Raw genomic sequence first — 26,958 nt, forward strand, 5'->3', positions numbered from 1 at the left:
AGACTTTTCATTTTGATGGCACTGACAGTTTCATTGACATGGATACTTGCTTTTGAGGTGCATGTGACGTGCTTTTGCAGGCTATCCACTAGGTTTTGCAGTTTGCACTAATTGTTTTGGGAAATGCACTAACTGCTGTGCAAATGTTAATGGTGTTCTGAGGAACGCACCAAAGCGACTGAGAAAAACTGTAAGACTGATATATTCCAGCTTAAATTAAACACTCGTTCTCACATAACTTAAAAGTAAAACTTGTTGTAGTAGCACCCAGTCATATATTGCATACTGCTTGACATTTCATCTTGTTTGCTTTTAGAACAATTTTGGCCCTCATATGCTCACAGTGCCGGCACTCAGGGGTCAGGCAGGACAGGAGTGGGTTGGGCTAGATTGAGGCGACGACTGGCATCTACCCTATAGCACCGCTTTCTGATGGTGGAGCAACTCTATTTATATCCTGAAACACACGCTCAGGCACACAAACACACACACTGGGACAATGTGAACGCGAGAGGCCTCAAGCACAACTATTCCCCACTGCTAAGTCTGCAACTGCTCTCATTTGCTACAGCAAACACAACATGTTCATTTTACTGACATACAGTGGGTGTTATTTATACTTAAAAGGTACTCAAGATTGATACCACTGATTAAAATCACATCAAGCAATGTCTTTCAGGTTGCAGTTGCTGTGTATATGTAAAGACATTTGCAGATTGCTCCAGTTAACTATGTGTTGAACGAATAAGAGGGGAGACAGACTGACAGTACCAGAAGGGAGGAGAGAAGAGACGAAAGATGCTAATTGGATGATGTAGCCACAGGCGTTTGTTCTCTCACAGCTATTCTGCAGTGAAAAACTATCTCTGTGGAGTGTGATTTTTGGAGGACATCAAGACTGAGCTCACATCAAGATTCGTGCAGGCACTGGGAGAAATTATTTGTAATCTGCTCTGGTTTTCATAGGAGATGAAAAAAACCCCATGACATATACTGGCAGTCAGATTAAATAGATATGAATACCCAGGGAATACAAAGAAACTTTTGGGGAAGCAACCGCAGAGGGCTCCTATTCTGTGTTTTCCTACTTTATATCCCTGTAAGGAGGATGACTCCCTTACTACATTTATTTATATTATATTATCTGTATAGCACTTTAAAGCACACCTTTCACTTTATTAAACACACCTTATCAAGCACTTTATTTAGCATTGCACTTTAAGCACGGATTTGCACACAAGAAGTTTAAATATTTATTGCCTATTTATTAGGAATTTTAAAATCAGTTGTTAGCCTTATTTCAGATCCTGCACAGCTGCTTCTCATCAAGGAATGTGGTGGTTGTCTGTCAGGAGAGAAGAATGGTGATTGAGATTGTGATTAAGGTTTACCAGTAAGGAAAACTAATGCAAATGTGTGTGTGAAATCTAGGAATAAAAGTGGTGCAAATAAGTGTTCGTAAGATGTTTCCCCGGGGGTCCAGACACCATTTAAAGGTTCCGGGAGAGACCATTGGTGAAGAGAGTGTGGTGAATCTTTTTGTGCTCGGGGTTTCTGGGTTTTTATAATATTGGGTTTGGTGTAAAATTAATGTGTGAAATATTTAGAATATTTATGTATTTATTTATTCTAATTGATATATTGTATACTGTGGTGGAAGGTTGGGATTTAAGAATTTACCTGAGAGTGGAAGAATGGGTTAGTCTGTGACAGCTGAACATATTTAAGGCTGCCAGTTGTCATTAGAGAGCGGGGATTTGTGTGCTGAGATTTGATGTAGAGAAGATGCTGTGGACATTAATTAGATGACAAAAGTTACAAAATGATGCATTTAACAACACAACTGCCATCAAAAAATAACAAGATGAAGAAAGAAAGCTGACTAATTGCCATGTAAATTTCTGATATGATCAGTGTGTCTTAAACTTATCCAATAACCTCACAATGCTCTGATTTGCAGACTATCCTCACTCCCCACAACTTGCAAAAAAAGAAGAAATGAATAAAATGATTAACAATTGGCTATAAATATGAAGCCATTTGTCATACGCCTTTCTGGACCTGAAGCATGCTGCTAAATGTTCCTTGTGCAGCATGGGGCGATTAGTTGTGACCAGCTATCAATAATACTAACATGGCTGTAATGGACATAATAATGTGTTTCAGCTGGGAGAGGCTAAAGTTCTGCCATTAACTGAATGACTGCTGTCTGACTGAATCTATAGAGGCATTTGTTTGTTGACTGTATACAACATGGAGGGAACTTTCTGTGGCTACTTTATTCATTTGTTTGTCAGCAAAAGTAAAAAGAGAATATCTAATAATGGAAATCAGGGCAGTTCAGTTTTGCCAGAAAAAGAAGACGGTTGATGCCAATCTTTTCGTCCCATCGGCGCTGTGCTGTCTGCGGCACACTGGTCCATGATGCTGACGCATAGTAGCATCAGCAGGAACTCTAATCCTTCAGGAATCTGCTTCTTCTCTCCAGCTGTGTGTCAGCCTTACCAGTAATGGCAGATGAATGACAATTGCACCCTAAAGAAATAACACAGGCCTTTGGAACTACAGGGGTCCCGCCAAAAGTTGTGACAGAATTCAGGGTTTTAAAATCAGAGAATATTTTACATCTGCTTTCGACAGGTGTGGGAGAGACGGTCAGTGGTCCACCATATTACTTTGTTTGTTTCATAACTTCTTTTCATAGCTATGATTATGTAAATTATATTTTAAATACAGCTAATTCACTCACACAACAGACAGATAAAGTCAATAGTTATTGATTAAATGATAATAAATATATTTATCTATTTTATTCATTCCAGTTTTAAACTTAAACCTTCAAGATGATGGTAAATGGACTCATTCTTATATATTCTAACTCAGCTATTCACACAATCACTTTTGTTAAAATGCAAATGCTTTCTATCTAACATTCACACTCCAGTGGATGCATTAGAATGAACACAGATTGGAGCAGACGGGGATCGAACCACCAACCGTTTGAACAGGAGGTGACATGCTCTAACTCCTGAGCCACAGTCACCCCTGATGATGTGAAACGATGCGTGTCAGATTTTGGTAGCAGAGTAAATAGATCACAGAAGATCACAGAAGAAAATCTGCTGCTTCTAATTTGTCATCTGCACATCTTTTAGGAGAGAGGCTGACTCTGCAGGATTGATGACGAAACAGAAAATGTTACAGCAATAATTGAACCGCAAGAAATTCTTCTTGGGAAGAAGGGGCAGCTTTGACTGGATGCAGAGACTGCAGCACACATGACTAGATGTGTTAAGATCTCAGAGTGGAAACGATTAATAACAAAGCACTCAGGGAAACAAAAAGGAAATTAAATATGACCACTCGGAATGAGAAAAAGAACAAGGCCTAAGGAGAAAATCGCACATCAGTCCATGCTACCCTGAGCCTATGCCACTTAAATGTCATGAAAACAACGTTCAGTGCACCACAAATAATGCCTTTCAACAGTAACAAAAACGAGAGACGCCAATGTCAAAATGTCATCTGTTTTTTAATGCTTTTGAGAACAGTTTCAGTGGTACAGTTTCCTGCAGCAGTACATTAAAGGTCAATCAAAGGAACTTGTGAGATGCCGCCAGCACATCACTCCAGAGAGAGGATATGTTAGAAGATAAAGCATATTACAGGAAAATGAGTAGGAAGTTGCATGTGCATCAGAATGGAAGATGAAGAGCTGTTTCTTCAGAGACTGCTCTGCACAAGTTCAACGAGCTTTAGCTCAAGGAGGAGTGGAGAACTTCAGAAGAGATGCACCAGAAAGCCATATTCAATTACATCACGCACGCATTCATTAAGAGACAAAGTGAATGGTGCAGCGTACCCACTGTTTAGTGATATAAACGATATTTCATCACTGACAGCAAACAAAAGGGGAAGAAAAACAAACAGCTTCACCACAACTGGAAAAACAAAGAAAACTGCACAGAACCAAAGAACATGAACATATTGAAACCGAGAGGATGGCGTGACTCTGCTGCCGGGGACACAGACTGCATTTGCGTCACAGACACGAAGGCATGCAAAATAAACATATGTTTCGTGATGTAAAATGCTTTCTGCTTCGATTGTTTGTGGACGTACCAGCACAAATTGCGAAAGCAGATCTGCTCCGCACGATATGGTCTCCAGCATCCAACTGCACTGCAGATTCATACATAAGAAAAGAGGAATAAGAGACAAAGAACATATGTTTCGTGATACGTGCTGGTTTCTGTTCTGATTGTGTGTTCTGAACGCATCAGGAAAGACTGTCAAAAAACCAGATCTGCTCTGCACCATGTGGTCTCATGCATCCAACCATAAACAAAAAAGACAAAAGACTTTTAATAAACAACGAGGAAACCAGATGTGCCAGTGGGCAGCACACTGATCCAAATCAAGTCAAAGGAGGGCAGCTGGGATGTTACCAGCCGTGCTTTCTCAAAGCAAGTGAGTGCAGTGGAATCACCTGAAGAGGGCTTGATTAGCTTAGAGTCCTATTTTTCTTATGGAAAATAGATAAGGAGAAAATTGTAAGGACTGGAGGCGACTAATTTATTGGAACTGGAACTTAAACAGAGGAGTGCTGGGGGAACCGTTCTGAGACACAGCTCTTCAAGGACAGCCTCATTTGAAACGTATGTAGTTTTAAATGGAGATAAATGTTTTTCATTTCAGCCTCTCAGCAGCTCTTAGTTTGTTTCCTTGAGTCTCTACTGTGCTGCCTTCATAAAAGTTATGAGCCCTGCTGGTTGAAATAACTGTGTAACAGATGATGCCTTCTTTAGCGATGGAGAAATAGATATGTCTGTTTTCATTAGAACAAACCAAAATGCTCCTCGGTCAAACTACAGCGTGATAAGAAATGTAAAATGTCCATAAATCCTCTTAAATGCACAGTAATAAGTGTGACCTTTTTACTGGTTCAGGGTTTGTCTTCACTCTCATCATCGGCCAATCAGCAGTGGCCTGTCGCACTGTTTCCAGGCTGAATGTTGCATTAAATATTGATATTGAGCAGAGACAGGCTTTGCATCATTCTTTTTTTTAATGGTATGAAGCTGGACACTGAAAGAGGAATAACACAAAAGAGTGAGAAAGTAGATCAAAGCCCATAACATGCAGAACAGAAAATAGCTCAAATTGAGCTTCTGCTGAAGGATGGGAAAATCTATGACTACTTTTCTATCACTGTATCAGTGCTGCTACTTTTCCAGGAGCACCCTGTATTCAGGGAGAACAGTAATTTTGGATTCAGTGTCCTTTATTTTGCAGTCATTCACAAGGTCCACTGAGAAATGCGCCTTAAGAAAATAGACCTCAGTGGAAAAGAAAAGGTGTAAATCGAGAAATTCTTAGCTGATTTCCATTTTTCGCTGGCTAACTTGCTCTCTTTCTTTCTAGGACACTCGAACAGCGAGGATTCATGATTAATGCACCAGTAACACCTGTGCTTCTCACAATTAAATCTGTTCTCCTGTTGCATTCATGAAAACCACTGCGTACATTCTAAGAGGATTTCTGAGTCCTTTATTAGGACCACAAACTACAAAACAAAGTTACCAAAAAGACTTGTCACTTTAAAAAGGAGAAAAACAAAAACATACTGGGGCAATATGGGTCACCTCACAGCAAGACGTTCCTGGGTTTGAATCCACCAGAAAGCTGGGGACCTTTCTTTGTGGAGTTTACATGTTCTCCAAGTGATCATGCTGGTTCCTCCCACTGTCCGAAAACATGCATGGGGTTAGGTTAACTGATCAGTTTTAAGTGGCGCTATATGTCTCTCTGTGTTAATCCAGTGATAGACTGGCAAACTGCCCAGGGTGTCCCCTGCCTTTTGTCCAGTGACAGCAGGGATAGGCTCCAGTAACCCTGAACTGGATAAGTGGAAAAAAATGGATGGATGGATGGATGGATGGATGGATGGATGGACGGGGGAAATGTGTTGCTTAATTTACACACGCATATCCTTATTAAGCCAAAGAAGCTTTTTTAATTCAATTCAATTCAATTTTATTTATATATCGCCAAATCACAACAAAAGTCGCCTCAAGGTGCTTTATATTGTATAGTAGATACAGAGAAAAGCCCAACAATAATATGACCCCCTATGAGCAAGCACTTTGGCGACAGTGGGAAGGAAAAACTCCTTTTTAACAGGAAGAAACATCCAGCAGAACCAGGCTCAGGGAGGGGCGGCCATCTGCTGCGACCGGTTGGGGTGAAAGAAGGAAAACAGGATAAAGACATGCTGTGGAAGAGAGACAGAGGTTAATAACAGATATGATTCAATGCAGAGAGGTCTGTTAACACATCGTGAGTGAGAAAGGTGACTGGAAAGGAAAAACTCAATGCATCATGGGAATCCCCCGGCAGCCTACGTCTATTGCAGCATAACTAAGGGAGGATTCAGGGTCACCTGGTCCAGCCCTAACTATATACTTTAGCAAAAAGGAAAGTTTTAAGCCTAATCTTAAAAGTAGAGATAGTGTCTGTCTCCTGAATCCAAACTGGAAGCTGGTTCCACAGAAGAGGGGCCTGAAAACTGAAGGCTCTCCCTCCCATTCTACTTTTAAATACTCTAGGAACAACAAGTAGGCCTGCAGAGCGAGAGCGAAGTGCTCTAATAGGGTGATATGGTACTACAAGGTCATTAAGATAAGATGGGGCCTGATTATTTAAGACCTTGTATGTGAGGAGCAGGATTTTGAATTCAATTCTGGATTTAACAGGAAGCCAATGAAGGGAAGCCAAAACAGGAGAAATATGCTCTCTCTTTCTAGTCCCTGTCAGGACTCTTGCTGCAGCATTTTGGATTAGCTGAAGGCTTTTCAGCGAGTTTTTGGACATCCTGATAATAATGAATTGCAGTAGTCCAGCCTGGAAGTAATAAATGCATGAACTAGTTTTTCAGCGTCACTAAGAGACAGGATATTTCTAACTTTAGAGATGTTGCGCAAATGGAAGAAAGCAGTCTTACATATTTGTTTAATATGTGCGTTGAAGGACATGGTCAAAAATGACTCCAAGGTTCCTCACAGGTTCTTTTTAAGAGTAAATCTAATCCACAAAAGTAATATACTTTCTCTCAAGGTTAGAAATGTAACATAAGATGATTTAAGGGAGCAGGAACTATGAAATAATAGTACACCTTTAATAATATTACATCTTTCTCTGTGAGAAAACTGTAGATACTTTTTTCATGACTTACTATTCGACGTGTCACGTAGCAACAAAACCCACCACAGACGTCACATATTATTAATGAATGTGCTCTATTAAAGTGGGGCAGCTCCATGCAGGGCCCTGCCACTATGAAGGCAGGCTTTGACATTTAATGGAAGGGAGAAATTGTAAGTAACACCTCTGCTTTTCTTGAAATGGCAGGACAAAATGTCAGCTATGTAAAGGTTGATTGGACCTGTACTGAAAATGAACAAATAAATGAAATGAAAATGAATGAATGACCTGCTTTTAGGGAAATAAATAGATTGTTTAAGATTTTTTTTTAGCAAAAAAAAAAACTGGGCTAATTTTATGTTTCTTGGCCTTGAGCTTTGGCTCTCATTTCAAGACAGAGCCATATTTAGAAAGGAGTGCAGTGTCCTGTAGATCGGGGCATCAATTAGATCACTATCAGAGGTCTGCTGGAGTGGAAGATGGTGTACTGGATAGCACAGAATGACTGCTTTGATATGTACGACCCGCGCGTCACAGGGATTTTGCCCACATGATTACGTTTTGGCAAAGACGAAAGTCAAACTGTGAGAATCGATTTGGCCTGGGCTGAACTGTGAAGTTGAGAGGTGCATTATACAAGATGAACTTGAGCCTCTCCTCCCTAAGGCTGTCAATGAGAGGTGTTGACCTCCTTATCGATGACTCGACTCTACTTTTTTTTTTGCCTCAAGTAAAGGCAGGTGCCCTTGCCAACCACCTACCACAACTCTGTGTGAGGTGTGGCTGCATTGATCCATGCAAAACCCATCTTCAAAACACAGTCGGCACACTGCAGTGAGGAGCTCACAGCATGCAGATGCAATGCAGCGGGTGGAGAACAGACCTAAGAGGTATGGACAACACTACCCAATTTAAGCAAGGTAGAGTTTCAGTCTCTGCTTGACCTGCATGTACTGTTTCAGTTTATTTAGGAAGAAGAAGAAAATGAAAGACTTCATTTAAACTTCGTCAGATGTTTAGAGAATGAGAATCATGTTTAGGCTGAACAGTGAGGATGTTTCTCATTTAATAAATCCACATTCATTTTATACCTTGATAGTCAGGACTATTCTAGTAAGTTGATTTGAATTTCCTAGTTGATACAATCACCATCAGTGAGCAATTATCTCACTGACTATACTTCTGATTGGATGTAATCAACCACATCAGACTGTTTGGTTCTGTGTTCGTGAAAATAAGCCAGATTTCTCCTCTTCTTGAATTTCTACCACTGTTCACTCAGAAATTTGAAGCACCGGCCTTGCTATCGCCTTAAAACATTGTTGGAGATCTTCGGTAAAGTACTTATGAATAATAGAACAAAGCGAACCCCAGAGGCTTGTCAAATCCGCAGTAATAGTTGCTGGACAAGATAGCCTGGTAAAGATGTTGGCAGCGTGCTAAGAAACATCTTGAACAGCCTGGACGTGTGGAGCTTATATTTCTGTGACAGCCTAAACATTCAAGAAGGAAAATTCAATCTATCCTGTACTGGAAAAACAATGCAGGAAACAAAAGCAGTACTGTGGGACAATGACTGAGATATGTCAGATTTTTGTGCATTTCTGTAGGAAAAACACTTTTGTTTTTGTCAAGACAGTTGGGTTGATTTACTATTATTCTGCTCCACTGTCATTTAAAAAAAGCTTCAGAGGAGTTGATAAGGCTCTGAGACAGAAATAGCTGACACAATTAGTAAATACAAGAAACACTTCACATTTAAAGCAGGTTTATTTGTCTTTTTTTCCACCTTGAGCTTGGGGAGACTGACTGGTCCTGTTTGAACTATTTAGGGGAACTGTTAAAAAAGGAGAGACTAGTTCTAAAGCATTGTAGTTGCTACAACCTATAAGCTGCAAATCGTGCTGCAAAGTACAGCTGCCACACAAATGTCCACTCTGCATGTTCCACATGATGATGCTTCCCGTGAATCCGGCAGATGACGCTGTTGCTGTGCCTCCAGGACTCGGCATCATCCAGAGCGCAGCAGCACTACCTTTTAATGTTGAGACAGTGTGTGCTGTAGAAGCCAGGCAGGCATGTGTTTGTGGTGGTGGGAAGAAGCAGGACGATGCTACTTGTTTCCGTAAGCCTTGGTGAGGATTTGGATTCACAGTAGCTGCCCTGCTGCATGGCCCTGAGGATGTACGGCGATGGAGAGGGCACTGTGTGGGACCGGGTCGGACGGCCCCATCGGGACTGTATGTGCTACCTTGGACCTCCTACCACTTTAATGCCGCTGTAAGACATTTAAACTTTTACTAATGCAGTGAAGCCAATCGATAGGAGGCAGGACGACCTGTTGCGCACTTGATTTCATAGCTACAACGATCAAATAAATTGACTTTATTGAGCTGAGATGTAAAAAATACAAAAACAAAAACATATCCAAATCCCGATTGATGCTTTATACTTAACTGCTTTTGCTGCCTCGTAATAATTGTTTGGAGCCATATTACAATTCTGTAATGGTTATACGGTCTGTGCTAGAGATGTCTGCACAGGGGCACATTTTCCACACCAATTTTCTCTGAGTGGGTCAGTAAATCATGTTTTGCTGTCACATTATGCCAGTAGAAGCTGTCAGGTCGTCGTTACTTTTTGCCAGGTACTCCATACAGCAGAGCCATAGTAGTGCAGATTTCGACCGTTCTTCTTTGTGGTGTACAGACGGCACCAAGTATGCATCTCCTTTGCGTGATAAAAGCACATTTGTTGTAGGGTAGGCGCAGTTTTGTGGTCCAGTGCCTACATGAAGCTGTCACAAATGTCGTTTCTCCATCTCTACAAATCACTCGAGATCGATTCATTAGTTTCACTCTCATATAAGTCTATAATAGGCGCTGCACAGTGTATAGTATACAACAAGTGCAGGAGCAGTCACTCTTGCTTAGTGTCTTCACAGTGTTGCCGCGCGCAGGGCCACTGAAGGATGATGATTTCTGTACTGTACGAAGGAGGCGTTGCAGCGGCCCTTAACCCCGGTCTCCGTGGAATATGCAACACCGACTTTCCTGTTTTACCCAAGGAGAAGTCTTACATCATCGACTCATATACACGCTTTACGGACCCACTTCCCTTTGCCAACTGGCCCCACTTTGTCTCAACACCCCTTGTGCTCTCTTTCCAGCGGGATGCGCAAGTCACCCGACGTGAGCCCGAGAAGGCTTTCGGACATCAGCCCTCAGCTCAGGCAGCTCAAGTACCTGGTGGTTGACGAGGCTATCAAAGAAGACCTCAAATCCTCCCGCTCAGTTGAGGACATCAACAGCGCGTCGATAGAGGAGCGAATATTGCGCATCACCGGATATTATGGATATCAGCCTTGGAGTGCAAGCTACAAGAGTGAGTTACACCTGGAGCTGTTACATTTCTCTAGCTGTCATGAATGGAGGGGTTTATGTAGTGGCCAGAGAGGTCAGGTAGCCCAAATATAAGTACTACCAGATTATAAAGTCCTTCTTATCTTGGACACTGGCTTGACTTTCAGACTATGCTAATGTTGAGTCTTGACAGATTTAAGATCAGCCTGGTGTGTTCCTTGAGTCCAACCCTCTGCTTCCCTTATGGTGACTCGGAACTTGGTACTATAGCATGCCCAAGCACTGTACACTATGAGGCCTTCACAGAGAAAGCTCATCAGTCGGCATCTTCGTTATTATTTACACTAATATGAATGCAGTTTTGTTCCATTCAGCGAATTAACTGTTAAAGTCTGTGTTTCTGGTTGCTGCAGAAGGCAGGGCTGATGTTTGCTTCAGTGGAGCTGGCTGAGCTTGAAGTCAAACAGGGAGAATTTTGCTCAGAGCAATTCATTCTTTGAAGAAAGAAAAGTTGCTAACGTGGCTTTTATTTTCATCTTTCATTTCCTTCTCTGCATAGCTTCACTAGATTTGCATATTTTCTTTTACACAGAACATCAATTGCTTGTAACTGCTCTATAGCCTGTTACTGATGATGGCTTGATGATGTGCTGGATTGCAGTCTTGCTTCACCTGCTCTGTGGCCTCCTGGACTTCCTTGGCATGGTAGTGTCATGACAAACCAGTTTCTCTCCATTTATCTTAATGAATGTTTCACTGGGGTGACTATTTAGTAGATAACATTATGCTGACTGACACCAAATAGCTGGAAGGCACTATGTTTGTAAATTTCACAAGAGACTGCAATGTAAATCAGCTGCAAGGCTCCTTTAAAATTCACAGACCTATGGCCACCCTGAACTCAGAGCACTATAAAATTCAAAAGACAGCTTCTCTTCACATTCAAATATATCCTTACAAAAATAACATCTATAGTATGAAAAAAATATGCATGTTGATCAAAGGGGGCATGTGAGATGCTTCAATTATTCAAATAAAAAGTTTCAGGTAAATAATGGAATAAAAACACAGATATCAATAACTGACTCTAAGCAATTTTTTTTTTAAAGCCGACATTTTCTTCATAAAATCTTACCATCCATCCTTCCATTTTTTTCTGCTTATTCAGTTCATGGCTGGGGTGAGCGTGGGGTAGGGGGGCACCGAAGCCTATCCCAGCTATGATAGGGCGAGAGGGCAGGGTGCATGCTTGAACAGGCCGCCACCTTATCACAGGGCTAACATGCAGAGACAGAGAACCATTCACACTCAAATTCACACCTATAGCTAATTTAGAATCACCAATTAAACTAACCCCATGCATGTGTTTGCCTGTGGAAGAAAGCAGGTGAAAACCATGTTGAACATGCAAGGCAGAACGGCAGCAGCATGGGTTCAAACCCAGGACTTTCTTGCTGTGAGGCGACAGTACTCAACACTGAGTGCTAACCCGGCCATACCAAGAGTAAACAAGACAATAAACAAAGACAAAGCAAATATAGAGAAATATTGGTCTTTAGAGCCTTATATGCATATAGCAGTAAGCAAAAGTCTCAAGCCTCCCTTTATTTCTTCTTCATTTCAATCATTTTGAATTTATCTTGTCATTTTTTAAAGTGGTCTTAAGCAATATTCTTCAGGATTTCTGAAAGTTGTTTGCTTGTTGTTGTTTTTTTTGACATTGGCTATTATTTGCTCAGTTTCAGTCTAGTCCACACATCCAAACATTTTGTTTGTTTGTTTGTTTGCCACACTGACCTATGAGTGAATAAAAAAGCACCTATCTCAAGCGATGAACCAATTTAAAGAATTGTCTTTAGACACTTTGTTTCCAGCAGCCTGTTTCAAATCACATATTTATATAAAACCCATTTTGCAAGCAATGTTTTTTGTGTGCAGGTGACTTAAATACATCATTAAGAACAATGATTTAAACAATTTCAGCATTTCATTCTGCTCTATACAACTGTAGCTGCATAATTTTAATGTAATGTAATTATAATTATAGTAGCTGTTCTGGAACGACATCACTAAAAATTGCTTGTTAAACTGGAACTGTTTTTATATCAATTGATTGGTACCAAAAACTGGATTCTTTTAGCTTTCTTCTGTTTCTGACAAAGCAGTCCAAAAGTAAAATTATTACAGGCCAAATCAATACAGCCTTCAGATCCTCTGAGACCACCGTGTCGCAGGTGTTTTTCATGGGGACAGAGGTCCCACTAGCTATCCTTTGCACACAGCTGCAGGCTACGTGTTGATTGGAGAGCAGCTCAAAAATCTGTAGCTAATGGCTAAAGAGTGGAGGACTGATGCTGAAAGCAGCCAATTTCAAGACAGGTGGGGGGACTGAGTACATCTCAGCAGAGTGCAAAGAATTGCCTGTTTGTTTCATTTACCACCAGCCTTACCAAACTGGCACATGTGCTCTTTAACACAGGAGTGAGCACAGAGAGAGAGGGGAAGAGAGAAAGTGGGAGCTAGTAGTAAGGCATGACTCAGGCTGGGAATGAAAGCTGTGTGTGTGACTTAATGGATCATAGTAATATCCTGAATATGAGTCTGCAGGGATCACACACATGCAGGAGGCTGTAATAGCCCTCTGAGAATTACTGCATGTGCAACAGAGCACAGCATGAAAACCTTGCTTGTTTTTCAGGCCTGGCTCTAAGTTACTTTCCTGTTAGTGGTGTACATGCAAACTCACACTAGACACATTAATCTAGTGTTTTGCTTTTGATGTGTTAGATGCACGTAAATTAGTTTTTCAGTTTATTCCTTATTAGGGTGTGATGGAGCTACAGGCTGTGTTTAGCACGTGTTGATGTTTACACTTCATGCTCGTCTGGCTGCGTACCATGTATCTTGAATCTCTTTTGAACGAATGTGGCATCTTTCACTTTAACCTTTTGTCAAACATGTAAATACCACTAATCAATTCCCCTTAGTGAAGATCAACAAATCGTTCCATTTTCCCTGCTTGGGATAAAAACACACTTACTCCGGCCACAGATGGAGAAATTGATGTCTGGATCAAAGGAAAGGTCACTGGTTACTGGGGAGAATATATTAAGCCGCGATATCTACAGTCAATACATCATCATAAAAATCCCAATTTTTCTATGCCTATGGTTTTTAGTAGGAAGTCCAATTGTGTACTTTGTAACTCAGATTACTGGACAGCACAGAAAGGAAAAAGACACTTTAACCAACTTCCTTTGGAACAAAGTGGAAGAGCAAATGTAGTCTCAGCGCTGCAGACATATCTTTTGACTTACCGCACTCATTTATGTGCACCACCAAGGGGCATTGCTTCTGCTGACTTTGAACAAAATGTGCATTTATAAAACCTGCCCTCATCATGATTAATTAAGCGTAACTGAATGTCCTCTTCTAAGACTGATTAAAATTTTGAGTGAAGAGCGACTCCCTGAAGCAGAATAACGCTCAAAGGTACAAGAAAACTTTATTAAGAGAGTATCATCGCTTTCTTCTTTACCTCAGGAGCCTGCGAAACACACGCTAACAAAAAATAGACATATTTTACCGCTTAATACCATTTAAACCATTTTAAACTTCTTCTTTTTTTTTGCAGTTACTTAAACTTCTTTCAACTTTGCTGGATATATAAAATGTGCTAAAATGTGAGGTGGTAGGTTTTGAACATGTTGAGGATATTTTAATGCGCCATCATAAAAAGAGAGTTTGCTTGCTGCTGCTGCTCCTTTCAGAGTTTTGCTAAGACGGGGTTTCCATTCGTAAGTTTGGTCTGCTCGTCATACTTCCTCCCCACAGAGAGAAGTGCTGTTCTCTAAGATTAGACCGTTTCTTTTTCTGCGTAATTGCCTCCTTTGGTTTCTCAGGTTCCACAGAGAAGGGAACAATTTGTCAGACAAACAGACTTTGCTCTTTCTTCTAATATACTTGCACTATCTATCACAAATGTAGTGTCCCCTCTGGTGCAAATTTAGAGCTTCACGAGGCATGAAATGAGGTTAGATTCTATTTTGAGCTCAGGGTTTGGGCATGGTGAGACACAAACGCTGGAGCAGGTTGGAGAAAGCGCAGTCTATGCGCATATACAGATTCGCTGCTCGCTGTAACAGGACAGCTGGAAGGGGTGGGCGAGGTGTGGCTTTACTGTGAGAATGACTCCTTTCAACTCTCTGGAAGCTGAGGGGAAAGATGGAAATAGTTATGCAGATGCACTGTCTCACCTGCCCAGCTGCCTATGGATGAATGCAGCTTGCACACTAGCTTAAAACTCCTAAACGACAGCTAAAGATTTCCTTTCCACATTAGTGTTCAACAAATGATGGAAGGCGTAAATGCAGTAAATGCAGCTTTCAATCAACAAAGCAAAAAATAGACATAGTGTACTTATCCTTAGGTTGCATCAATGTAGGGACCAGACTTTGATATCAGCTGATATCATCCCTGTTCATATAGATCTATCTGCAAATGACAATTTACAGACTTTGTCATTTCACCAATTTGTTGTTGGAAACATGTTCAAAGCTGCTGTGATGAAGAACTGACGCAAGAACCAACAAAAATGTAAAACAAACAGGGGAAAAAAACTGGCATTGGCAACTCTCCATTACATTTTGCACGTCAGCAGTGATGTCGCCCCAGAATTGGTGCAGTCCAACTTTTTTTTCTTATTTTAATATTTTATTTCTTGATTTTTATCCTGCCACAGCATACACAAACACACCGACACTGCCAGACACTAAAATACAGGCGACTGAAGATGTTGTGACCGCCACGACAGTATTGACATTGAAGACATTATTTCATCTATTAAGTTGTCCAAACCCACCTGGCCATATGTTCAATTCAATTCAATTTTATTTATATAGCACCAAATTACAACAGCAGTCACCTCAAGGTGCTTTATATTGTACAGTAGATCCTACAATAATACATACAGAGAAAAACCCAACATTCATATGACCCCCTATGAGCAAGCACTTTGGCGACAGTGGGAAGGAAAAACTCCCTTTTAACAGGAAGAAACCTCCGGCAGAACCAGGCTCAGGGAGGGGCGGCCATCTGCTGCGACCGGTTGGGGTGAAAGAAGGAAAACAGGATAAAGACATGCTGTGGAAGAGAGACAGAGATTAGTAACAGGTACGATTCGATGCAGAGAGGTCTATTAACACATAGTGAGTGAGAAAGGTGACTGGAAAGGAAAAACTCAATGCATCATGGGAATCCCCCGGCAGCCTACGTCTATTGCAGCATAACTAAGGGAGGATTCAGGGTCACCTGGTCCAGCCCTAACTATGTGCTTTAGCAAAAAGGAAAGTTTAAGCCTAATCTTAAAAGTAGAGATAGAGATGTGAAAAAGTAACTGTCCCCTAAACCTAATAACTGGTTGTCCTAACCTTGGCCCAGTCTTTTTTGCTGAATTGTTTGAATTCAGTCACATTGAAGGGTTTTTGAGGATGGACGACTTGTTTAAGGTCATATCAAAGCAACTCAATCACATTTAAGGCCCGCCTCCCAAGCCTTCAATGTTTTGAACCATTCACAGGTGGACTTGCTGGTTTGTTTTGGATCATTATGATATATATTTATATATACCATCTCATTAATCCAGTGTGATAAGGTGCTTGGAGAGATAGACTTCCAGTTTAAAAGAATAAGCCACTTGGCATCATTCCTAGATGCAGAGCAATGCAGGTTTTGATCAGATTTAGTCAGTCTTCATTTTTATGTAGAAGTCTTGTCCACAGATAAGTAAAATGGGTTTAAGGTTTTGTCTTAGAATTTTGAAAGGTACTCTGGGAAAGTCAATCATTAGCTGGAAAAAATGAATAAATGAAAACAGATTTTTCTTATTTTATTCTCTGTGCCAAGTGGAACTATCACTGTGAAACCTCAGCTTTCTCCAATCCTGTAGCCCCTGTTCAGGTCAAGGGACTCGGCGCACAGAGCAGGCACGGGTCATGATCATGCTCAGTCGAAGGAGAACATCTGTTTACAGATTCACTATTAAATTTCTGCCTGTTCACATACGGAGTCATCCACAAAGAAGCATAAAGGGGGAACAGGAAATGAGAGGGCAGCAGAGCAGTGCTTAGGTAAACACTGGGTACCCTGCACAGCTTCTTCTGTGAACTATTCTTCTTCTTTAGTGCATTCATTATTAAAACACTGCTACATGTTTTAGTGATATGCATAACATAGAACACACTATAAAAAACCTAGATACCCAGAGGACTTTAAAATCATGACATATTTATTATTTTATTATGTAAATGGTCTAACAGTGGAGCATGTACAGTATTTATGAGTTTGAAGCAACTATTAGATCGTTGTGGTGCAAATGTCAAAATCTGGCATGTTGCTACAGTGGGATTGTTGGCATGCGCAGTGGGCTTTGCTACAATTCTGGGTATTTAAGAATCTATAACAGTGCAGTCTTACAAATTACCAAAGCAGCAGAGGCATTGTGTCTGCAGGAGTACCAGCAGTTAACAGCAAATTACCCCGCTCGGCTCTCAGTCAGCCAAAGAGACTGAGAAATGAAGAGTAAAAAGAACTGGCTCACTATTCAGTCCGAGAGACATTTCTGACAGTTTGTCCTTATTTAAAACAAGGTATGTGTATTTTCAACACAGTTTTTTGGCCTGATTCTGTTGGAATATATAAGGAACACATTTTTTATTTTGGTCCAACATGATCTAATTGGGCTACAGCCAAAAGTTTCAAATTGCTGTCCCCGCGCAAAACAATGTCCCTACTGTGTTTCAACAAAACATACGTTGACTCGAATGTTTCTAGTCTTACATTGCGCCCAAGTGCTGCAAGCAAAAGCTCCCCTGAACAAGTGTATTTTTGGCTTTTTACCATCTCCAGTACAGTAGATGCAGCTCCTCTTGCGTAACATCGCATCCATAATTGAGGAGGACGCATAGATCATCACACACCTGCTCCTGAAGTCCAGCTTGTGCTTATTGAACGGGTGGCGCTGCAGTTCAGCTACTGAAGAAAGACTTTGAAGATGGGGAAAAAAAAGAAAGAAAATCCAATCTTGTCTCTGCTCTCAGTGTCATCCAAAGTGGTGCAGATTACTGCAGAGAAGTGGTGGATGCAGAGGAGTAAATGAGTGTGCAGGTCCAGTGGGTTTTGACATAGTATAGTGTTAGGATTTGGTGCTTCATGCAGAGGGACTCAGAGAGAGGAGAGAGTTTCAAATGTATTGCATGCATGTGCGGTGTAGCTGTATAGCTGTCGTTGTTGGTGCTTGTGTTTTAAAGAATTAATCCTGATGACAACAGCCCAAACTGAAGTACAGCTGTAGTGCTCGGTTCTCAGTGCTCGCTCTTCCTTGTAATGGAAATCCTGCCAGTTGAATGCCAAATCCGTTCTGCTGTCAGCCCTTTCTTCTTCTCACTCCTTTTATCTGCTGTTAATTAGAAGTTGGGAAATGATGACTCCTACCTCTGCGTAATTAATCCAGGGTCTGCTGTGGCTCTGCACAGTGCATCATTGTCTGCGCTGGCCACAGAAGAGCAGTGCCTGGGAGCCGGAAGAGCAAAGTGTAAATGGGGTTGTGCGAGTAATTAGGAGGCTTATTTTGGGCAGCTTGATATACAAGATGAATACAGATGGCAGCTCGTAACACTGATACACACAAACACAACGGTTCAGTAACTTCTCCAAACCACAACATGTTGATACATTGGACTTGTGTTTCCATTCACTCTGCTCATTGCCTTTAGACATCATTAAAAAAACTGGTGCCTCATTAAAAACAAGACTGGAATTTAATCTTGATGCTTGGCACAGATGTAAGAGTCAAGAGTGAAAGTGTGGAAAACTTAGAAAGGAAGAAGTTCCTTCTATATGTCAGTCCTGTGGTTTTAGGGAGCAGTGTTATATCTAGTTATAAAAGTCCTGGACTGGGTAATATCCTGTGGCCTCTTTTCTCACTTCTTTCCATTTCTCGGTCACATTAAACAAAGATTCCTTTAATTTTCTGCCGGTTTTGCATGATCACCACATTATTCTCCCCAGTGCTCACTTTCTTATTACAGTCAGGCCTAAAAGTGCCGTAAAATCCAGCAATGACTCGGAGAAGTTAGTTACATACTTGGAAGAGAAGCATGTCTCAAAAAAATTGAGGAAAACTTTCAAGCTGGTTGCAAAACAACTAACACAGTTGTATTTTTTTTTATCATCTTTGGAATATTTTTTTAAAAATCCAATCTTTTTCGAAACACTTAGAGACACGAACGTGCTCGTACGTGCTTTTATTTCTTCGCGCCTTAGCAGAAAATCTACTGAACGACTGCAGCTGGCAGACTTTTAACTAGAACAAAGAGATGGTATTACATCACTGCCCCTCCCATTTTGGTGTTTTTACGCTGTCTGCCAGTTTGTTTCCGAATCAATTTTAATACATTGATTATCTTTGAGACCCTACGTGGCCTTGCTCCCAGCTACACGCCTGACCTCTTAGCACCATATGCACTTTTGTTTTATTCTGTTGCTCTTGTAAAGCACTTTGTCACATGGATTTTGAAAGTGCTATATAAATAAAGTTATTATTATTATTTTTATTTATTAATTTGTTTTAATGGATCAAACAGCTATGTACTCTATAAACTGCAAAATTTAGATTTTATATAAAAGATAGTTGTAGTCACCCTGACATCACCCACTGGCGGTCTAATATGTTAATCTAGCATAGAAACATATGAGAAACGTGTTTACTGAGGCAATAAAGTGAGATCTAATGTGCTTTCTAACAAAAAATACATAAAACTGTGCTTTCGCAACCAGATAAGTGCTCTTTGCTGCATATTAGAAGGAATGCAGGTTCAAGCCGCTTGCACATCGTCATTGCATTTCATTGCAGACCTGGAATTGACCTTTTTTTGTACTAGCCATGCAGACTATCTGCCTAAAAATAAGAGGAAAACTAAAGTATCAACCAACTAATAAACATGGTTAAAAAGTTATTTTCCTTAGGATAAGAGAGGTAAAAGGAAAGGATGCACTTTTAGAAGTGGAATCACAAAATAATAAATATATTTGTGTATGTACTAAAATATTGCAAGAGTTTTGAAAACCTTCTTTTGTGAGTATAGTGGCCTAAAGATAATACTGTAGATAAATATATTACATGTGGAGGTATATTTTTAGCCAGCTTCCAGGAGCAGGACCACAGTTAATACTGTCATAAATCTATAAATGCCTACTTGTCCTGCACACCTGCTTAATCTCAGTTTAGAGTTTCCTACCTTCCCCCTCCCTGACTCTTTTTTTCTTTCTCATGGGGGGATTCCCAGCAACACTTGGCAGCTGCATGCATCATTTCTCAGCATCACACTAAAGTCTGCTTCAAAGATCAGCTGTGTGCAAGCATTAAGGCTTGATCAGTGAAAAACATGCAGTAATGTGTGTCATCTACACCAAAAACAAGGTAATTATCCAATAAGCAGAAAATGCGAAACGAGCCCGTTTACCGCCAGCAATCAAAACAAAGGGCAGCGAATCTGCTGAACACTGTTGAGAGCACACTATCTACACACTCTGTGCAGTTTCTCCAGGGTCAGCGCTCCTCTCATCTGCATTAGTGAGTCACGTTAACCAGAGGCACACAGCAAAGAGCTGATGACTCATTTTCAAGTTCTAATTTGTGTTTGTTTTAAACCTGATACTTTGTCCCCGAGAATAAACACCGATGTTGATAAATTGCATGAAGTATTTCAGCAGGATAAAGGAACAGCTTTTAAAGGTCATAGCTGATTATGATCACTTTAAGTAAGCGAATAGTAATATTGTGCTTGAGTGTGCTAAACTGATGTGTTGCTGCAGATATACGGTCAGTATTTAACTGTTTGTTAGAAATGGATACAACTTTGTTGATCATTAACATCGGGCTGTGAGACTGCATCATTGCAATCAAGACTGTGTGAAGGGACCGGTTCTTATAAAGCGCTTTTCTACTCTACTTGAGCACTTTTATACAACGTGTCTCATCCACTCATTCATAAGAATTGTTTTCCTATCTAACATTCACACACATTCGTACATAGAGCATCCTGGGGTTCAGTATCTGCACAGGTTCTCCTAGTTTTGAGAGCACAGTTACATCAAACCTTATTATACAGATTAAAAATACAGTATTTCATAATGGATCTGAAGTTTTTATTTGGTAGCATTGCTGATTTACAAGCAACTTAAAAATGCCCAACGACTGAACCAGTTATTGACTGACCTTAGCGTGGCATTGACACACTCGGCATCGCTTTACCATACCAGAGGGCGTTATATGTTTGGATTACATACGGTCCAGATACAAGACTTTGCTGGTAGCAAAGATGCACAAAGCCATGGCCATATAGTTTATGGTGCATGATTATCCACAAAACTAAAGAACCTTTTAAAAAATGCACTATTATCTATTTTCTGGCACTGTAATCATGCAAAATCTGCGTACACCTCTTTCCTATTTACCTATTTAATGTGTCTGGAAGTTATTTGTTATATATGTTAATGTATTTGTGACTGAAGCTTTGTAACAGAGAGAGAGCTGCAGTTTTATTGCACAAATGTTAGTGATATACTCTTGAAACTTGAAGTCCAGCCACTCCCAGCCACAGGTTCATCTGGCTTAGACTTTACTCTTAAAGAGAAACTGGTCTGTACCATCACTGCTGTTGATCTCAGCATACAGTATGACACTTGAATGCATGTATTGTGGTCTTTTGCAAGGGAAAGAACAGCTATGAATGCTGCAAGGTCTGGTAAACAGACTCATTTGGCACAATGTCCATGTATCAGCTGGTCTTAGCTGTGCTTTCTGTTGTCTTTAAAAGATGGCGAACAGTTAGTGCTCTGGGGCTGGAGGGTTGTAATCGTGCAGCCCGGGGGGAAGCAGGGATAAAACATTACAGTGAAAGCACAAGGAAGCTGTTGCAGCTGACGGATAATTTTTCATGCTAACACTGTACATCACTATTCACAATGAAGCAGCTTCGCTCTTTGTCACTTTTCTCAATCCCAGGATTAATGGACTTGTTTGACATTTTGGGAAATTTGCATACTTTTTTTTCACCTAGGCATAAAACCCCACATTTTCCTGCCTCTGTGTTTTGTACAGATTTGTTTACACAGACATCCATTTGGGTAATCCTCTTACCTGACTCTTAGGAAGAATGCGAGTAAGCACATTTCACCAAATGTCAAACTGTTCCTTCCAGTGTTACCTGATGATACTCGATGTGCAAGCTACTTGTGAATGTGTGAGACAGACTTGCTTCCTAAGAGAGGAACAAAAGCCACGAAAAGCCTGAACAGATCTGTCAGAGAAAAAGAGCGTGCTTTGGAAGAATAGCAACAATAAAGACTAACAGGATGAATCTATTTCTATATCTAGATGATAGAGACCTCCTATACACCCTGCATAACGTGTGATAGGCCACGGGCTATGATAGGCCAGTCTGCAAGAGAAAATGATCACCGCTTATCACTGGTAAAACATTTGACATCTGATTCCTTTTGTCTAAAATTGTTCAGAGGGGAATAATCATCAGTGAGCACTGCACAGGCAGCGCCTTCAATCTGTTTTGAAAGCGATATTTTGGTTTTATGGCCTGCTTAGAACGAGATCTAATTACCGTATTACAAGTTTGGACTTCAACCAGCCGAAAGGTTCAAATTAAATAGAAGGATGGCGGTGGTAAACTGAAATAGATAAGATTATACAGATGTAATACCACATCAGAATCACACTTATAAGGACCACGCTGCTGTCAAGGCAAGTCTCTCAATCTCCTCTTCCATCTCACAGATTATTGGCACGCTCGCAGGAGTATCACTAATGAGTGAGTGTAAGCAGTTGATTTTCTGTGGACTCTAGAAGCTATGAGCCACCAGACATCCAGCTATCTCCCTGGTTCCTCAATGAGTTTCTCAGTGATGAACGATAACCCAATGTAAGCTTTGAAAACTCCACAGATGACGGGTTTTTATGAGTGTTGCTGTGCTTTAAAGTCTCAGTGCAGTATATTAATGCATAATTGAAAGAAAATGATCTGTACTGTGATTAAAGCAATATCAGTGCATCTCAGTTGTCTTTAAAACGTGCAGAAAGATTCAGTTTTATGCAAAGTCTGCACAGGGGGGATTAAAAAAGTATCTTCCTTGATTTGGTTCAGATGGTTTCATCTGAACTGAAACTTTTTGGTGTCTTCCAAGAAAGTCAATTTTCTGTGAGAAACACTCTTCTATAGCATAATGGGAGGATTTAAGTATTAAATTAAGAGGTCTGTAATGGGGCTGTAGTTGGATGGTGAGAGATGCGATAGCCGAGGGAGTGAATCTTCCCCGTGCATGTCACTATAAGTCATTATTATAGCCTTCCAGCCCTCAGCGCACAAAGTATCCAACGCTGGGTCAGGAAATCAGGCAATTAAAGGAGCTGCGGACGTGGATCAGAACTGACAGCCAATGGGGGAGCGCAGAAGGAGCCAGGAAGGCTTAAACCTCCTCTACCCTCAGGGAACTGACTGGTCCACATCTCTCAGCCCACTACATGTACAGAGCAGCTACTTAATCAGATTGCTTATTCAAATCAAAGAAAGCAAAAGCCTCCATTTGCCCAAGTATCACACCGTCATTTAAAACCAGTACTCTGACAGATCAGTTCACAGGATGAAAATTGTGTTGAGAATTTGCTGCTATTATTGTTTCCTGATCAAGAATAAATATGGTAACACTTAATGAAATGTGCAAAAGTCCCACGCCTTAATTTCTTTATATTTTGTTTCCAAGGAGTCAGACTATCTTGTAACTTTTTAAAGTGGCCATGAGCAATAGTTCTCCAAGCTTATAGAGGGTTTTTTCCACATTTTTCCTTTGGACATTGGCTACTTTTCACTCATTTCAGTCTAATTCTTGTACCTGACCATTTTCAGAGGAATTTGAGTTTTGTTTTCCTTCGTTAAACAACTTAACACTGACCTATGAATCCCTCAAGCATGGAAAAAGTAACTCAAAGGACGGACCAATCTTGTGTCTACACCTAACAGACAACTTAGCAAAGAACCAATGTTAAATTGTATATTTAAATACCTGCAAACAAGCATGTTTATTTAGTGAAGCCTATGAAAAATGACAAAGATAAGACAGTTTAACGGGCATGAAGGAGAGTCCTAAAGAATGATATTAGCGAAAAGCTTCATATATTGGCGTGCCATGTGGACAAAGGAGAAATAGCAGATGAACAGTATCTAAAATGAACTCGAGAAATACGCGGGACACCTTCAGGGATCTGCCATTCAGTTGATCCATCTACTGTTTGCTGAAGCTTTGTCAGAAATGGTCTTGAGTCGTTCTTAAGGAAGGAAATCAGGGAGAAAAGGGCGAGGTATTGCAAATTACACAAGAACTGGATGGAAATAACAGTCTTGTGGAGTGATGAATACCAATATGAAATTTCTGGCTCAAATATTTGTTAGTATGTATGGTAGATTTTTCCACAACACTAAATGGAACACCACCTCGAAAGCATTTAATGGGCAACAGCTTAAATTTTCAGCATAGCAATGATCCCTAACATACTGCCAATGCAGTAAAAACATACCTGGGGGGAAAACCCCCACAGTGTAGCAATATTAGTGATGGACTGGCCTCCCCAGAGCCTGGAGTGCAACAGTATTAAATCAGTGTGCCATCATTTTGACAGAGAAAGGAAGAAAAGGCAGACAACATCCGAAGAAGAGCTTTGAATGTCCTTCAAGCAGCCCGGAGAACTATTCCTGAAGACTACTTAAAGAAACTACAAGAAAGCTTGGCTAAGAGATTCAGTGTTTTTGCCTTATTTATATTCTGTATTTCCATATAGGTTCCAGCAAAATGCTGCACCTATTTCCCATTTTCCTAGAGAACTTTAGATTATATCAGTTTAATGATTTGTGCATTGAATTAGTGAGGAGCATAGTGTTTATGACAGGCTATTGAGTTTACTGAGTTGTCTGCTATTTTTAAATAAGAGTTTTACATTTCCCCAGCTTGAATATGATCATTATATATCCTGGCTAAATGGCGTAAATGGTCTGAAAATCAGATAAGCCCTGAAATGCAGCGCACCTCTCTTTCCTTTCCACCCTTGAATCCAGGGTAATTACTGCAAAGAATGAAACATGATCTTTTTCGCATATCTTTCTTACGCTACGCTTATAATGAGGAGACTACCCTGTAATAAGATCTACTTTCAATTGAAGGATGAATTGCCTCATTTAGGAAACTCCATCAGCAGCTGATGAAGAAAGCAGCTCCTCCATAAATGCTATAACACGCACACAAAGCTGTGCATTTTACAGCTATGGGAACACAAAGGCATCGAGCTCTATTTTTGTCCAGCACTGACTGCTCACTCACTGACTGGCTGTTCTCGGTGTTTGAGGTTGGAGTGAAAAAGGGGAGCTGGAGGAGAAAAAGAGTGTGAATATTACACTGATGACAGCACGCACACCTGCTGGTCTTTTGAAGGCTCTCCAAACACCTTCTGCTGTAGTGGATGGGATGATAGGTTTTGCTAGTGTTCAGAAAACCAGTTTGATCAGTGGTGAAAGCGATCTAGCTGGACCCGGCAACTAATCAACACTTCAAAGACTAACAGATCAGAAGCTAAATAATAAATCTCTTTTTTTCGTTTGGTCTCTAACAAGAAAACACTTTTCCCTCCCTGGGAAAGGCTATTATATTGTCGCTGCTGCAACTGACAACTGTTTTTAACTGCTGCTTTCTGTTGTTTGAGCCTGTTCCCCGTCTTTGCATTATTAACCACAGACGATAGAGCCCTATGCCCAGTTTGTGTGAGTCTGTCAGGCTCAATTACGTTCAAGAAAATCACCAAATCTGGGTGTAATTGAGGTGTAGAGTCTCAGGTGTATTGTTTCACTATTATTCTCATTTTGTGCCGAGAATGCGCGCACAGCTGTCGGGAGTCTCCATCGCGCCATTTGGAACAAAGATGTTGAATCCCTCATCTAAGGTCTCATGTTAAAGGCTGTTTCTGTCGGAGCACCAAGTGAAAGTTTTCAGCAGGTTCTCCATTTCATATGCAGGATCCTAGGCTTAGCCGCTGATTGTCAGTGTCATTTAAAGCCGATGTGCAGGATATGACTGGCAGCGAGCCAGGGTGTTTTCTAATTTGCATGTTTGGGGTTTGATCACCTGCCTATAAGTGTCGAGGAGACATAAATAACTCCTCACGCCTTCTGCAACCCTTTGAATCGACTGTGGTTTCCCAGTTTTTCAGTGCTGCATGTCAAATTAGAGAGAGAGGGTAAAATGCTTATGCTTTATGCTTGAGGGATCAATAAAACTATATCAAAAGTTCTGGGGATAAAAGACAGTCAGCGAAGACTTATTTTGAAATTCGACTTGCCAAACTCTATTCATGTTATAATGAATCTTTTATTCAACTGCAACTTGGTGTAAAATAACTTTCAGCGTGCCTGTGCATGAAAGCTGCTGATACATGAAGATTCCTCACATATCCAGGGTGCGACAGTTATATCTTATATATCCATAATGTACTTGTTATTTCTTTATTACCCTGTTATGCAGTTTTTGAGTTAGGGATATGATAGCGATTCTATGTTTTTTAATAAGCAAACCCATGAAAAGGTGAATACAAACATGAATTGTCTCTGGAGCTGCAGTGTGATATTGCTTTTTTCTCTGTGCCAGACTGTGCTGCAACCATATGTGCAACATTTGATTAACATCTACTGTGTCAAGCTGTTTCAATTAAGCTGTTTGACCTTTTAAATTCATTTTGCTAATACCACATTTGGCTGCCAATAGAGTAAAGTCTAACGTTATGTTCTTTTTTGGTACTGAAAGCTGTAAGGTTATCGTTTATTATATGTATATAACTGTTTTCCATTTATAGAAACTCATTAAAATCCATCTGCCTCTGTTTTATTGTGTCGATCTGGAGTCTCTGTAGCCTTTATGTCACCTCACCTCAATGTCTGGTGGAAAAGAGAAAGAAACACAAACCCTCAAATACAAAATTGGAGTGATTCCCTCACAGCATGACAGAGCTTTAACCGTGTCCCCAGAAAGGACAAGAAAGTGAGTACAAAGAGCTGACATAGCTTTTGTTACTATTTTTACCTGTGTGTGCGTGTGTGTATTAATTTAGGATCTTGTCTTTTCTTCACCATGTGCTAAAGGTGTTTATTGGTTCTTACACAAGTGAAGTGTACAGGTTATATGTGTGTGTGTCTCTGTCTGCTGTTTCTTGTGTATGTGGGTCAGTTCATCACCTTTCATTACTGCTATTCCACTTTTTTTTCTTCTCCACTGCTGGGCTGTA

The 26,958-nt window shown here is 40.6% G+C and overlaps 1 protein-coding gene across 1 annotated transcript in view; it reads left to right on the forward strand.

Moving 5' to 3' along the window:
• Positions 1 to 9,265: 9,265 nt before the first annotated feature.
• The window catches only part of slc35f3b (solute carrier family 35 member F3b), a 48,721-nt gene continuing 31,028 nt past the window's right edge, over positions 9,266 to 26,958 (forward strand). Inside the window, exons 1-2 of the mRNA XM_005737109.1 lie at positions 9,266 to 9,483; positions 10,373 to 10,587. Coding sequence (XP_005737166.1) covers positions 9,374 to 9,483; positions 10,373 to 10,587 — 325 coding nt within the window. The 5' untranslated portion in view covers positions 9,266 to 9,373. The remainder of the gene's footprint in view (positions 9,484 to 10,372; positions 10,588 to 26,958) is intronic.

Source organism: Pundamilia nyererei, unplaced genomic scaffold, assembly GCF_000239375.1.
Source record: "Pundamilia nyererei isolate P.nyererei 1_Seehausen unplaced genomic scaffold, PunNye1.0 scaffold00073, whole genome shotgun sequence".
Classification (NCBI taxonomy): Eukaryota; Metazoa; Chordata; class Actinopteri; order Cichliformes; family Cichlidae; genus Pundamilia; species Pundamilia nyererei.